The sequence below is a fragment of the Mustela nivalis genome (genome assembly GCF_964662115.1).
Source record: "Mustela nivalis genome assembly, chromosome: 3".
Classification (NCBI taxonomy): Eukaryota; Metazoa; Chordata; class Mammalia; order Carnivora; family Mustelidae; genus Mustela; species Mustela nivalis.
In genome coordinates, this window is record NC_139022.1 from 108,682,569 (window position 1) to 108,697,646 (window position 15,078).

At 44.7% G+C, this 15,078-nt stretch overlaps 1 protein-coding gene and 1 long non-coding RNA gene across 4 annotated transcripts in view; both read right to left on the reverse strand.

Annotated features, from left to right (window-relative positions):
• Positions 1 to 15,078, reverse strand: part of PCBD2 (pterin-4 alpha-carbinolamine dehydratase 2) — a 51,879-nt gene that overhangs the window by 36,085 nt on the left and 716 nt on the right. For all 3 annotated transcript variants that reach the window (XM_082725807.1, XM_082725806.1, XM_082725805.1), the window contains exon 2: positions 11,863 to 11,994. In XM_082725807.1, coding sequence (XP_082581933.1) covers positions 11,863 to 11,994 — 132 coding nt within the window. The remainder of the gene's footprint in view (positions 1 to 11,862; positions 11,995 to 15,078) is intronic.
• LOC309862179 lies at positions 5,288 to 11,847 on the reverse strand. Its single transcript, XR_014310332.1, has 2 exons — positions 10,279 to 11,847; positions 5,288 to 7,022 (listed from the first exon to the last, which is right to left on the reverse strand). It is a non-coding gene; the product is annotated as an uncharacterized lncRNA (long non-coding RNA).

A 15,078-nucleotide genomic window follows, 5' to 3' on the forward strand; every position in this document is an offset into this window, starting at 1 on the left:
AGATTTCATTGTGTGTGTGTGTATGTGTATATATATATATACACATACACATTTATAAACAAACAATTTATAACATAGGTATGTACTACATCTTCTTTATCTGTTCATCTATCAGTGGAACTTAGGCTGCTTTCATAACTTTGCTATTTTAAATAATACTGCAATAAACATAAGGATGCAGATATCCTTTCAAATTAATGTTTTTATTCTTTGGGTAAATACCCAGTAATGCAATTACTTGATCATAGGGTAGTTCTATTTTTAATTTTTTGAGGAAACTCCATACTGTTTTCAGAGTGGCAGCACCACTCTGCATTCCCACTAACAGTGCAAGTTTCTCCACATCCTCACCACCTGTTGTTTCTTGTGTTGTTGATTTTAGCCATTCTGACAGGTGGGAGGTGAGATCTCATTGTAGTTTTGATTCGTATTTCCCTAACAATGAGTGATCCTGAGCATCTTTTCATGTGTCTGTTGGCCATCTGGATGTTTTCTTTGAAGAAATGTATGTTCATGTCTTCTGCCCATTTTTTAATTGGATTATTTGGTTTTGGGTGTTGAATTTTATAAGGTCTTTATGTATTTTGGAAACTAATCCTTTGAGGGTATGTCATTTGCAAGTATCTTCTCCCATTCAGTAGGCTTTCAGTTTTGTTAACAGTTTCCTCCACTGTACAGAAGCTTTTTATTTTCATGTAGTTCCAATAGTTTATTTTTGCTTTTATATGCCTTCCCTCAGGAGACACATCAAGAAAAGTGTTGCTTCGGCTAATGTCAGAGAAATTACTGCCTGTGCTCTTCTAGGATTTTAACTGTTTGGGGTCTCACATTTAAGTCTTTAATCCATTTTGAGTTAATTTTTGTATACGGTGGAAGGAAGTGGTCCAGTTTCATTCTTTTGAATTTAGCTGTCCAGTTTTCCCAACACCATTTGCTGACGAGTCATTCTCCCATTGTATATTCTTGCCTCTTCTGCCAAAGATTAATTGACCAGGGGTGCCTGCGTGGCTGAGTGGGTTAAAGCCTCTGCCGTCGGCTCAGGTCATGATCCCAGGGTTCTGGGATCGAGTCACGCCATCGGGCTCTCTGCTCAGCAGGGAGTATGCTTCCCCCACCCCCTGTCTGCCTCTCTGCCTACTTGTGATCTCTGTCAAATAAATAAATAAAATCTTTTAAAAAAATTAATTGACCATATAATCACAGGTTCACTTCTGGACTTTCTATCCTATTCCACTTCTTTTTTTTTTTTTTTTAAGATTATTTATTTATTTATTTGACAGACAGGGATCACAAGTAGGCAGAGAGGCAGGCAGAGAGAGAGAGGGAGAAGCAGGCTCCCCGCCGAGCAGAGAGCCCGATGCGGGGCTCGGTCCCAGGACCCTGAGATCATGACCCGAGCCGAAGGCAGAGGCCCAACCCACTGAGCCACCCAGGCGCCCCTATCCTATTCCACTTCTATTTTTGTGCCAGTGCCCTACTATTTTGATTACTACAGCTTGGTAGTATAACTTGAAATCTGGACTTGTGATACTTCCAGGCTTTTCTTTTTCCAGGCTATTTTGACTATTTAGGGTCTTCTGTGGTTCCATACAGAGTTGAGGATTATTTGTTCTAGTTCTTTGAAAAATGCTGCCGTTGTTCTTGTTTATTAAGTAAGCTCTACAAGCAATGTGGGGTTTAAACTCACAACCCTGACATCAAGAGTCACATTCTCTATCAACTGAGCCAGCCAGGTGCCCCTAATGCTGTTGGTCTTTTGATAGGGATTGAATTAAATCTACAGATTGCTTTGGGTAGTACGGACATTTTAATAATACTTGTTCTCTCAACCTATGAGCATGGAATATCATTCCATATGTTGGTGTCATCTTCGGTTTCTTTCATCAGTGTTTTATAGACTACGGTCTTTTCCTCCTTGGCTAAGTTTATTCCTAGATATTTTATTATTTTGGGTGTAAATGCACATGGGATTGCTTTCTTAATCTTTCTGTTGCTTCATTATAGTGTACAGAAATGCAACAGATTTCTGTATGTACACGGATTTTGTATCCTGCAACCTTACTGAATTCATTTATCAGTTCTATTAGTTTTTTGGTGGAATCTTTTTTTTTTTTTTTTTTTTTTTTTTTAAAGATTTTATTTATTTATTTGACAGAGAGAGATCACAAGTAGGCAGAGAGGCAGGCAGAGAGAGAGAGAGGTGGAAGCAGGCTCCCTGCTGAGCAGAGAGCCCGATGCGGGACTCGATCCCAGGACCCTGAGATCATGACCTGAGCCGAAGGCAGCGGCTTAACCCACTGAGCCACCCAGGCGCCCTTTTGGTGGAATCTTTAGGGTTTCCCACATATAATATAGACCACAACTTCTGTACCCATTCACTCGTCAATGGACACTTAGGTTGCTTCCATGTCTTAGTTGTTGTAAATAATGGTGCTTGAACAAGTGCCTATACCTCTTTGAGTTACTTTTGGATCATTTCCTTAGGATACAGTCCCACAATATATATGTTATTGGAACATATGGTAGTTTTATTTTAATTTTTTGAGGATCCTCCATTATGTTTTCTAATCTGGCAATACCAACCTGTCAGACCTTTAAGGACCAACTCAAAACTCCCCTTCTCTAGGCAGCCATGCTAGAGTACACCTTCTGTTTATTAGTACTTCACATTTTAGTGCCTCATAAGTATGAAAATTTAAAAAATCAACTATCTTGTATAATTCATATATGCTACCTCCCCAATAAAACTGGAAGGTCCTGGACCACCTGGCTGGCTCAGTCAGGACAGCATGTGACTTGATCTCGAGGTTGTGAATTCGGTCCCCATACTGAGTGTAGAGATTACTTTAAAATAAAATCTGGGATGCCTGGGTGGCACAGTCAGCTGAGTCTGTCTGACTCTTGGCTTCAGCTCAGGTTGTGATCTCAGTGCCATGAGACTGAGCCCCACATCAGGGTCTGCGCTGAGTGCAGAGTCTGCTTAAGACCCTCCCTTTCCCTCTGCCCCTCCCCTCTGTGCTCTCTAAAATAAATAAGTAAATCTTTCAAAAATTAATAAAATCGAATCTCAAAAAAAAACTCCAAAAACCTAGAAGGTCTTCAGTGCAGAAATGGAATCATGTACTTTACTTACATTGTCCTCCTTCCAGGCTCAGAGTAGAGCTAGACCCTCAGGGGTGACCAGCTCAAAGACCACGCTACATTCCCTGATCCCACCAGAGGTAGGATCTGTGGCTCTCAGTGGGAAGACCACATAGCTCCCTACCCAGCCCTAACTGGATCTTCTCCAGGTGCCTGGCATGCGTCCACAGCCAGGGCTGCAATGGTGAGGACAGGGCACTGGAAATCAGTTTGATGAATGATAACAGTAGAAGGCCACAATCCTGCCTTGCCGGCTGAGGGCATAGGAGCAAACAGATTCATTAGCTGCGATGGCTGTTTTGATAAGATTGATTTTAACAATACAATTCAATGACCTGATTGCTCAACAGTGATACCTGGGTTACTCTTGAACAAGTACAGCTTTGTTTGTTTTAGCTGGTGAATAGTGCCTTTCTCAGGGAAGTGTTGTCAAACCCTTTTAAGGTAGAAAGTAATCCAACAGGTAGTCCTTGGAAAAAAGGTATCTCCTAGAAAAAAAAAATAAATGTAAAAACAAAACAACTTTCTGTATCACTGTGGTATCAAAACATGTTGCTGTAGGAATCAGAGATGTGAGTGTGACACCCACTGTGCCATGATCCAGAGTGACCGCAAGCAATCTCAGGGTCTCGGTCTGGTTCAGGGTCCTTCTGGGAAATTCAGTGAACTAGTTAAAATGGCCCATTCCAGCCTGGATCGGAAGGGCAATACAACAGTAAACTATCTACAAAATGGGGGAGACGACGTGCTGTTCTGTTTACAGTGATGTAGGGCAAAGAGCAGAACACAAAGACCTCCAAGCTATGGAAGAAGCTCCTCTCCCACCTGTCCACAGTTGGGGGCTGACTCCCTCCTGGGAGAAGAGGGTACCTGGTCACCCCCCTGGCCACAGAAACAGTAATGCACCATTCTACTTGCTGCTAGGTAGAGATGACCAGCTGCTGAGGCTGCTCCTTCACGTACCCAAGATCCATACTTTGAAAGAGTTGAATATAAGTCTCTACATCACAGCCATAATGCACCAAAACTCTATAGACAAAACTCTTTGCAAACATCGACACTGTTTTCAATGGCTGTATTGAAGCAAAAGGCTGGTATGCTCAAGAAAAACAGAACAGAAAAGAGCAAGACCAAAATACATTGAAGTTATTATCTGAGGTCTCCTTTAAATTATTTTCTGTAATTACTGAGCCGGCAGTCCATTGTTATTAATTCATATTCAACCTATTTAAGCAGTCCCAGCAATGCAGGCGGAAAACAAATGCCTCGGTAATTTCCTAACTTTTGAGTGTTATTTTCTTGTCAGTTAAATTTAAAGCAACCCATTTCTGACCACATCATACCAAGTTAATCTCATTTAAAGTGCTTCACAAACCCTAACGGCTCTACTAAGGTTTTGTACTAATGAAAGCAATTTACATAAATGAAATTTATGTCAATGCATTTCACGAAAAATTTTTTACTTTATAATAACTATAGTACTTATATGATAACATCTGTTGATATTCACAGTCTAAAGCTGGCAAAGATTTAAACCCACAACATTTTCCATGCATCATGTACATTATCTGTGAAAAGCAATAAAAAAAAGCAATGAATGCATTAATCATACCAATATCATCTGCAAAGCATAAATCTGAAATACCTTTCACGTCAGCTCAAACTGCTTTTTATTTTTTACACACCTGATTTTACGCCATCTGTAAAAGGGCAAGACAAAGACTGCTGAGGAAATTCTATTTCTTGGCTGTTTGACTTTCACAGAATACTTTGGCTACGTTCTGTAAACAGAAGATTTACTATACGACTAAGAAAACGCGAAGCAGTTGAAAGTCCACTTTTATGAAAGGCCGGGGTAGCAGCCCCAGTGTTTTCACGCCACACTGTGGCGCCATATTTACATGTTGGACACCTGTTTTACATTTCCCCTTGTCTGTCCATTACATGTGTTTTCACAAATACACATAGGGCCTAAACCCATTTTATGAGATAAACAGCAGAAGCAAGATGCCCAATGACACCTTTTTAGTCTCTAGTTTCGCGCCTCTGAAGTACACCAACACTGCTGTCCCAGCCACCGCCCGACACCACGAGCATCACCTGCCCACAACTCCCGGGAGCCCAGCATGAATACACCACACAGAAATTTTTTTTTAAAGATTTTATTATTTATTTGAGAGGGAGAAAGAAAGAGCTAGAAAGCACAAGGAGGGAGAGCACCGGGGAGCAGGAAGCCCGACGATGCGGAGCCCATTCCCAGAACCCTGGGATCATGAACTGAGCCGAAGGCAGACACCTAACCGACTGAGCCACCCAGGCGCTCCACCACGTAGGTATTTTTAATTAGCTCCTCCAATGTTAGATAAAGTTTGCTCAGATGTGTTGCTCTCCATTACAGTGACAACGAAGGATGCTTTCTGAGGTTTCGAGTCAACGGCAGCCACAGAGCCCATCAGTGGGCACGAGTGACGCCAAGGCCACCGTGTGCAATAAGCATACAGGTTTTCACCTGACCTGGTTCCCAGACACACAGACAGGAGCCTCTAAGGTAAGAGCAAAGGACACTCTCTAAGCTACATGATGAATCAGCCTTGGGAACACCCTCCTGGGAGTGTTCCCCTACCTTCAACAAGCAGGGTACGTTTCCACTTTCAAGAGCACTCAGATGTGACATTTCTATTATTGCATTACTGACTCAGAACTTTGCACCGAGTTTTGGCTTACAACAATGAACAATGAAACCTGAATTAATTCTTCCACAACGAGAACTGTTGAGAGCTGTGTCCCATTGAGGACTGTTAAGATTTTCATTAACAGTTGTCTTTCTTCTGGTATTGAGCTTTAGACTTCACTAAGTGTTTCAAAATGTTAACCATAAGCCTATTATCAAATTCCTCAATAAAACATTTTTATAAAGTAAGTGAGCAACAGTAACTTTCAACAGCTCTACAGCAGGAGCTCCAGGGCACAGGAAGGGAAAGATTTCCAACCCCAAACTCACATATGGTGCTACTGCTGCTAGATGCACGAAATGGTGTTCCTTGGCACCCCACCCTCATGGCCCCGCCACTCAGGGGGCCCCTCCCCGGGCCCCACCCTCTCAGCAGCAGCAGTTACAGCAACGGCAACGTGAAGAACAAGAGGCCAAACAAACGAAGCTCGGGCCTTGCCTGCAAGCTACACCTGAGACCAGCTATGCAGTTGAAAAGGGCCATTTTTATAGGTCAAAATGGGCTGAGGGTAAACCAGTTCCTATGAGCACTCTAAGAAAATCGAATGCCTCAAGGGCCAGTCCACTGGAGGCAGCCTTGGCGGGCACAGGAGCTCCTCTGGGAATGCAGGGAATCCCAGGTCCTTGTTGCAAGGCTGTGTCCCCTTCTCCTGAGTCAAAAGTGTTCTCCATTACCAACTGGAATCTCCTTGTAGCCTTCTCCTGGAATTCTTCATTCACCCAAAAGATACCAAATCAGGTACAATGTCCCATGGCAGCTTCTGGCCTATTCCCTATACTCGCTCCTCTCTACCCTGAACAAGGGAGGCTCAGCTCCCTGAGGGAGAGACGGGGAACAGTCCCCAGGGGATTGAGCTGCTGCACAGCCACTCAGAGCTCCTGCCCAGGAGGGCTCCACCTGCTGGCATCTGGGATAGCTGTTTCCTGGGTTCCAGAGCCTTCTTCTGCACCTACCTCCAAAGCTTCAAACCGCACCTGATTCTGGAAGCTTCCCACTTGACCCGACCCATAACACCTAATACAATTTACCTTTATAAGACATGTACCCCGCGTTTCCAAGAAGACATCTTGTTCTTTCCATGCAGGCACCCTGCAATTGCCAAACACTGAAGAATCAGTTTGTCTCTGAGAGACCTCTCCCTCCTTAAGTCTACAAGAACAGAAGAAAAGCATCTAGCGCTCATAAACGTCCTCACAAATGCCAAGCCCACCCTGTGTGAGTCCAAGCGCTCCAAGCACAGACACCTGTGGCTCCAAGTCCAGGCAGTACTATGCTCTGACGGCTCAAGGAGGCTCGCCGTGCCCATCATGCTGCCCCGCGACCCTCCACGCCTCCCCCAGGAAGACTCAGCGGCTCCTGGCCACACAACCTCTGCCCCAGCAGCCACCAACACTGTTAGAACCCCTTGGGAATTCTGCTCTTACAGTCTCTAAATATTTACAGCCATCTGAGCTATCAAATGAATGCGGACCATTTGGAACTAACCATATCCTAGAATAAAACCACTAAGAAAAAAAACGTTCCACTGTATTTTTTGCTGGCTACTTATTGTTATAGTGAAACCTAGAATAACCCAAAGCTTTGAGAATTAGGTCTCTCACCCAGGGTCACTAATTTTTCTCCCTCCCCTCCTTCCTTCCTCCTTTCCTTCCTTTCTTAAAATTTTACTTGAGAGGTAGAGAGAAAAAAAAGAGAGAGAGAGAGCAGAAGCGGGAGGAGGGGGAGGGAGAAGCAGCCTCTCCACGGAGCAGGGAGCCCACCTTGGGACTCGATCCTAGGACCCTGGAATCATGACCTAAGCAGAAGGCAGACACTTAATCCACGGAACCACCCAAGCACCCATGAAAAATGTTTCTAAAAGGTATGGTTCATTGCCTATAGTAATAAGAGAAATGAATTCTAACGCAAATTTGTGACAACATTTCATTACACATACTACATTAGCAAGCCCTTTAAAAACGGTAACACCCAGGGCGGCTGGGTGGCTCAGTGGGTTAAGCCCCTGCCTTCGGCTCAGGTCATGGTCCCGGGGTCCTGGGATCGAGTCCCGCATCAGGCTCTCAGGGAGCCTGTTTCTTCCTCTCTCTCTCTGCCTGCCTCTCTGCCTACTTGTGGTCTCCCTCTGTGAAATAAATAAATAAAATCTTTAAAAAAAAACAAAAAACGGTAACACCCAGCAAGTGCAACCTTCCTCCTGAAGAATTATTTTAAGTAAAAAGACAATGTAGAGAACTGTAAAATGTCCATAACCTATTAAGATAAAAAAGAACAGAATTTTTAGCTGTATGTTCAGCTCAGACTTTTAAAAATATATACTGACATCCAGTGTGGGCTGAACTCCGCTAAGGGAAAGAGGGGACCAGTTTGGACAGCAGCTCCCTCCAGTTTCCAAAGCTGAGGCCAGGAAAGGTGCTGCCACTGCCAGGAACACAAGTGGCATGGAGGCCTCCCCAACTCTTGCTAAGGGCATGGCCACACCAAGGGAGACCTGGCCTCATGGAACTGTGCCTACGCACATGGAAATGCCTCCTCACAACAAAATATTCTAGGCTAACATTCTCACTATCCATTTTGCACACACACAGGATAATACCTAGAAGATAAATTTCTAGATTCGGACAATGGGTATGTGCATTTTAAAAGCAGATACACAGGGGCGCCTGGGTGGCTCAGTGGGTTAGGCCGCTGCCTTCGGCTCAGGTCATGATCCCAGCGTCCTGGGATCGAGTCCCACATCGGGCTCTCTGCTCAGCTTCCTCCTCTCTCTCTGCCTGCCTCTCCGTCTACTTGTGATTTCTGTCTGTCAAATAAATAAATAAAATCTTTAAAAAAAAATAAAAGAAAAGCGGATACACAGGGCGGGGGGCGCCTGGGTGGCTCAGAGGGTTAAGCCTCTGCCTTTGGCTCAGGTCATGATCCCAGGGTCCTGGGATCGAGCCCCTCATCGGGCTCCCTGCTCAGCAGGGAACCTGCTTCCTCCTCTCTCTGCCTGCCTCTCTGCCTACTTGTGATCTCTCTCTGTCAGATAAATAAAATCATTTTTTAAAAAATAAAATAAAAATAAAAGCGGATACACACTCCCCAACTACCCTCTAAGAAGGTTACACCAATGGACAGCCCTACCTCTTGCCTCACCGTCTCCCACATCACAGCCCCACCTCCCTCCTTACCAGCTAGATTACAAGTGCCAATGTTTTAATTCCTGACTTTACTTACGCGTTACTTCCCTTGCCCCTCAGTTCCTCCACTGGACTCAAAACCTTGGGATCATCCTTGACTCTCCCTCCATCCGCACCATATCCAATCTAACAGCAAGTCTTGTTTGTTCTCTCTTCAAAATATACGAGGAACTGGGACGCCTGGGTGGCTCAGTTGATTAAGCAGCTGCCTTCGGCTCAGGTCGTGATCCCAGTGTCCTGGGATCGAGACCCACATCGGGCTCCTAGCTTGGCAGGAAGTCGGATTCTCCCTCTGCCTCTGCCTGCTGCTTTGTGCTCGCTCATGCTATCTCTCTCTCTCTCTCTGACAAATAAATAAATAAAATCTTAAAAAAAAAAAAAAAATATATATATATATATATGAGGAATCCTACGTTTCTCTTTACTGCCATTTACTCATTTGCTTCTTGTCTATCTTCTGTACTAGAACAGAACTACCTGAGCTTAGAATTGTGCCTGGCACAGTGAAGATGCTTCATACATATTTGGTGAGTGAATAAATACCATTTTTACAATAAAAGTCAAGCTGGTTTTTAAAACCATCACTGCATGAAAAGTACTATGTTGTGGATAAACTCTATCAGAGGAAAAAGACTAGAGAATAAACACTAGATGAAAGAAGCTGCAATGGGACTTTTTCTTAATGTACAACATCCTATTTTAGCGTTTCCTATTATTGTTTTATAATAAAAACGAGGGATCTTTTCTGTCCTAAATAAAAGGTTAGTGAGCATCTATGAGGAAGAGAGGGTCACGACTGTAAGCATCGGCTGTGAAAAAGAGAAAGGTAACTCTGAGAGCTGGAGCTGGCCTGGCAGGCACACCAAGGCCCTAAGGTTACACACAAACAGCAGACAAGCCCACTCCACAAGCAGGATGGATTCAAACAAAAACAAGACCAAGTGCAAGATTAAGTGAACACAGACAAAACATAAACCCTGTCCACACCACAAAACACCAAACGTCCCCCCTCTCCCAGATAATGAGTGAGTGTTGCTTCTCTGCCCACTTCAGCTTTGGCCCCACTTTAGTCTACCCTCCCTACGGGTAAGATGGATTAAAATACTGAAGCACAGAACTGCCCATTTTCTGACAGCGTCCAAGCCAGACCAAACTATCTTCCCAACACCATCAGTTCCCTGATACGCGCAGTCTCCCTCTTGCTGCAACAAGCAATTCAGTCCCACCTGCTCCAGGAAGCCCAGGGGTGGTCCTGGTGATCTTGGGCGGGTGGGCAATGACAGGTGTCATGACATCAGCTGCAATTACCGGCCACTGGACATGCAGAAGCCCTAAGAGACCCAGCTGGAAAACTGACCCCAGGAGATGATCTCAGGGCTGGTTCTCTGAATGCACTCCCTGATTTTCTTGTCATCTGCCTCTTTCTCCTAAAAGCTGAGTGAAGAAAATTTAAAAAAAAATTTTTTTAAAGTCAAATTAATAAACTGTCCCAATGAATAGTATTACAATTAATCAAGGATGCCCTGCACAGCTTCTCTTTCCTCCCATTTCTGAAAGTCGCCCCAAGCACAGGGTTAGCGGGGGCTGGATGACTGACTCTTGGGCAGAGCCTGAGGCAATGCTACTCAAATACTTTAAGCCACATGTTCAAGCCCAATAAATTAGCCCAGGCTTAAAGAAGTCAGGCTGTACACATGTAAGAATTTTAATAAGCCCGGAAAATGCTACCTAGAGCTTATGCAGGAGCTTACTGTACCAATGGGATTCGCTGCCACCAGCCACAGAGTGCTAAGCCCCTGACAAGAGCTGTCGAGCACATGGGGCAGCAGGGACAGGGAGCCGGCTTGGTCTAGGTCTCCTCAGGAGCTGGAGACTGAAAGAAGGCTGGCAGCCAGATGGATGGAGAGCAGAAGAGGGCACGCAGCTCAGTGGAGCCAACGGCATTTCCTAGGAAAACATGTCGAAGGTTTGTTTGGTGGAAACCTGGTCCTCACACACCCTTCCAGAAACTAGCAAACTCTGTAATCAATGTCTGCATTTATCAAATGCCTGTTTGTATCCAGAACTGTGTTAGCTACAATAGAGAGTTATTGAAGCAAACATGGTCTCTGCCTTCTAGATGCTGACACCTAATATAAATAAAAACAGTAAATCTGTCCAGAGGATTACCAAACTCACTGAACAAACACGAAATAGTCAAAAGCACCGACCTTGTACAAATGCTGTGGGGTAAGAGCTGCAGGGTAAGTCATGGGAGATGACTCTCTAAACAGGGCGGGGCTCTAATGGAACAGTCACCTTGTTAAAGCTGAGTCTCCAAGGGGGAAGGTTAGCTTTTAAGAAAAGCTGCAAGGGCTGGGATAAAACGAGCCAATCAGAGAAAAGCGTGCAGCTTGGGGCTTGAACTAGAGAATGAAATACATGTACACAGAGAAAGAAAACTTGACAAGCATCCAAGAAAAGTAGGGGGAAATCAGTCGAGCAGGTGTATGTTTCTGCACTGCTGTTCCTCAAGCCCTCTTCTGATATGCACAAGAAACTCACACATCCTTTTAATGTTATTTAAACTTTGAAAGGAAACTAAATGTCCTAACCCATACCAAACCAGAGGGTTCAGAATCTGATTTTCCAGATGACAAAAACCTCTCCCTTCCCCTAGAGCTGGGACTCCCCAAGGACAGTGCAGCTGTCACTGACTTCTTAAGGATCTTAAGGATCCACACGGGACCAGACCACCAGTAGTATTAAAGAGCCACAGCCCGAGAGGACACAGACAGACCAGGGTACTAGCAAGGATATGTCATATTTACCTGATTAAAATTTTTGAAGGAAAATTCCTTGTAGATGGCATCTCTCTCATGTAATTCTGACCATCCTGCTGCTTTCAGGTCAAGGATAACTTGGTTCCTCTCCTCTGCTGTCAAATGGCGAGCATCTGCTGCCTATAAAAGAACACACATAATATCTGAAATGTAGAGGTTCAGTCAAACTCGAATGCATAGCCCTTTTCCTTATGAGAGATGCAAAAAAATACCTTAAGGGCAACAATCAGTGACCATTTTGGATTCCTCTGTTCTCAAAAAATTAACAACGAGGCTAGCTCCATACAAAATAAGCTGCCTCCATGCTAAGGTGTCTCACACTTACTGTTGCCTCACACTTCACAATTCTGTGTCTCTGGTTTATCACAGATACAACCATCAGCCGTTACCGCTGGTCATCTTACCATGACTGTATTACTAATGGCCAGCATGCCCAGATGTAGGAAATACGGTAAGCATACCCATGCAAGGAGACCCTGCAAGTCCGCTGTCAGGTCCCAAATTAGAACTCAGGGCTCTATACTCCTGGTCCACTGCTCTTTGGACAGTCCCACACACCTTGGTGCTCTTCACTGCCTATTCACAGGGCTCTTAACTCTCTGGGTGCACTATCCCCTTTCTGATTAAAACTAACCTCCAGGGGGGAAAACACAATCACACACTTAACACAAGATTTCGGATAATAACTTCTGGGGGTCCACAGATCCCCTGCGCTACAGGCAAAAAGCCCTTGCCTTAGTACAGTGAGTTTTTCCAGGAAACCAGTAAGACAAATCCCCCCAGTCTGGCCAGAGCACTGTCCACCTTGTTCCCACACTCACCCTGGTGATGAAACTCACAAACCCAGAGTCCTGTTGGCTAACATGCCCCCACTTCCCATGCAATTTGTTTTTTAATTGAAAGAACTCTATACATCATGGCCAGAGAAAGGAGAGAACACTCTAGCAGAAGTCAAAGGAGCTTAGCTCTCGCTCCAGCATAAATGCCAACCAATATCTCCGACCATACCTATTTGCAGGGCTACTGAAGGCTCAGGTAAGAAAGGGATTGTCACCCAGAAAGACAAAACATATTATAAAGGGCTCCTCATCAAACAGCAACTGGGGGCTTAGCTGCATCCCCTACCATGAAATTACAACTCATTCCCACTTCAGAAACCCTGAAACTGTTCATCAATCACTAACATTAAAGTAAGTAAAAGGGCAGAATAAATAAAACTACTTTAAGACAATTTATTCTGGGACACCTGGCTGGCTCAGTCGGTTAAGCATCTGCATTCAGCTCGGGTCACGATCTCAGGGTCCTAGGATCAAACCCCACACCAGTCTCCCTGCTCACTGGGGAGCCTGATTCTCCCTCTGCCTCTCCCCCTTCTCCCATTGGTGCACGTTTGCTAATAAATAACTAATATCTTAAAAAAAAAAAAAGGACAACTTATTCTAAGAAGAGGAAAAAAGGTTGCTAATGAACCAATTTTCTTGTCTCTCTTCCTTGCTAGGTCAACCACCCTTCTCCATAACTAACGTAAGAAAAAAAAAGAGGGGGAAAAAAAACCCTCTTAATTAAATAAAAACATTTGAAGACCTGTTATCAAAAGCACTTAAACTATTAAGATCCAAAACATCTCTTCATTACTCTTACTGTGACCTGTTATAGGAAATAATCTAAAATTTTATTAGTCACTTAAATATGTTAAGACAACTCAGGAAAGTATGGAAAAGAAATTAAATTATGTGTCCACTCTGAGTAGCTGCCAGGAAAACTCTTAACCATGCTGTGGGCAGTGCAGCAGTCACCTGGAGTGAGTGAAATACGGCCCCTGCGCTGTTTTCCTCCACATTCTCTGCCATGTACATCCCCAAAGAGGGCAATGGTATGCACTCTGTGCTTACCACAGGTGTCTGCCCAAGAACAGGGACCGGGTCCAGGGTTGTGAAATGGAGCAACTTCATCTACGAAACACAAATGGTCCCCTTGGAGACACACCTTCTGCAGAACCCTTTATGATGGGCTTTTTTTTTTTTTTTTCCTGTGGGAGATGGGGATGGGGATAGGCAAAAGTAGAGAGGATTTGGAGAGAACAAACTTCATCCAAGGCCTCACTTGGTTACTTTCAGCTATGGGGATGCTGAACAAACCACTTAGCTTCTCTCAATACCAGTATCTCGTGTCTATGGTGGGGGCATCACAACCTCTACCTGTCGACACTTTTTTAAGATTTTATTTATTTATTTGAGAAAGAGAGAGACCACAAGCAGGGAAAGTGGCAGAGGGATAAGAGAACCAGACTCCCTGCTGAGCAGGGAGCCCAATATGGAACTTAATCCAAAAACCCTGGGATTATCACCTGAGCTAAAGGCAGACACTTAACCGACTGAGCCACCCAGGCGCCCCGAGATTTTTTTGAGAGAGTTAAATTTAAGGAGCTCTTGAATGTGAAGACACCCAGCATTAGACCCTGGCACGTGGCAGCCTCTCAAATCCTGTTTGTTCACTCCTCTGAACCCCATATTTTTACTTAATCATCAGCACCTTGGGTACAGGTATACCCTGGGACACGCTTAGGTGACAGTAAGCACAGAACTCGTGCTCTCACCTTAGTGGCCACGAAACAGTATTCAGCTTCCTCCACCATCGAGCTATCTTCAATGTGTCCTATTAAAGACTTTCAAAGGGCCAAGGGGCTCCAGCCAGCCTCTTAAGATGACACACGAAATTTGATACAACATTTCCCCACTAGGTGGTGCTGCGTGTTAAAGCTTCCCCTCAGTTAATGCATCCCAATATATTAATTTCTGATGCCAGAAAAAGGACGAAACTCCCCGCGGAAGAAGAAAGAAGTATAGATTTGCCTCCCCCAAATACGATAATTTGTTACTAACTCCTCCCAAACATCACAGCAAAACAAGTGAGCTAACTCCGCACTGAGCCAGCGGCTTTTCGGCGAGCGCGCCGCGCCTTTGGTCACTTCAAGTAACCCTCAGCGTCAGACAGCTTTGCAGCTACTTGTACTTTCTTTACACAAAACTGGTCCTTGGTTTTCTTCCGGCAGGCAGCTTCGCAGACAAGACAAACGATGATGCTGCGGAGCCCCTGTCTCCGGCCGGGCGTCTGGCAGGTGCCCGGCGCCCGAACGCGGCTCCCCGAGGTCCGACACCGGAAGCCGGGCCCACTGTGGGGCCGGCCCGGGTCCTTCCCCCACGG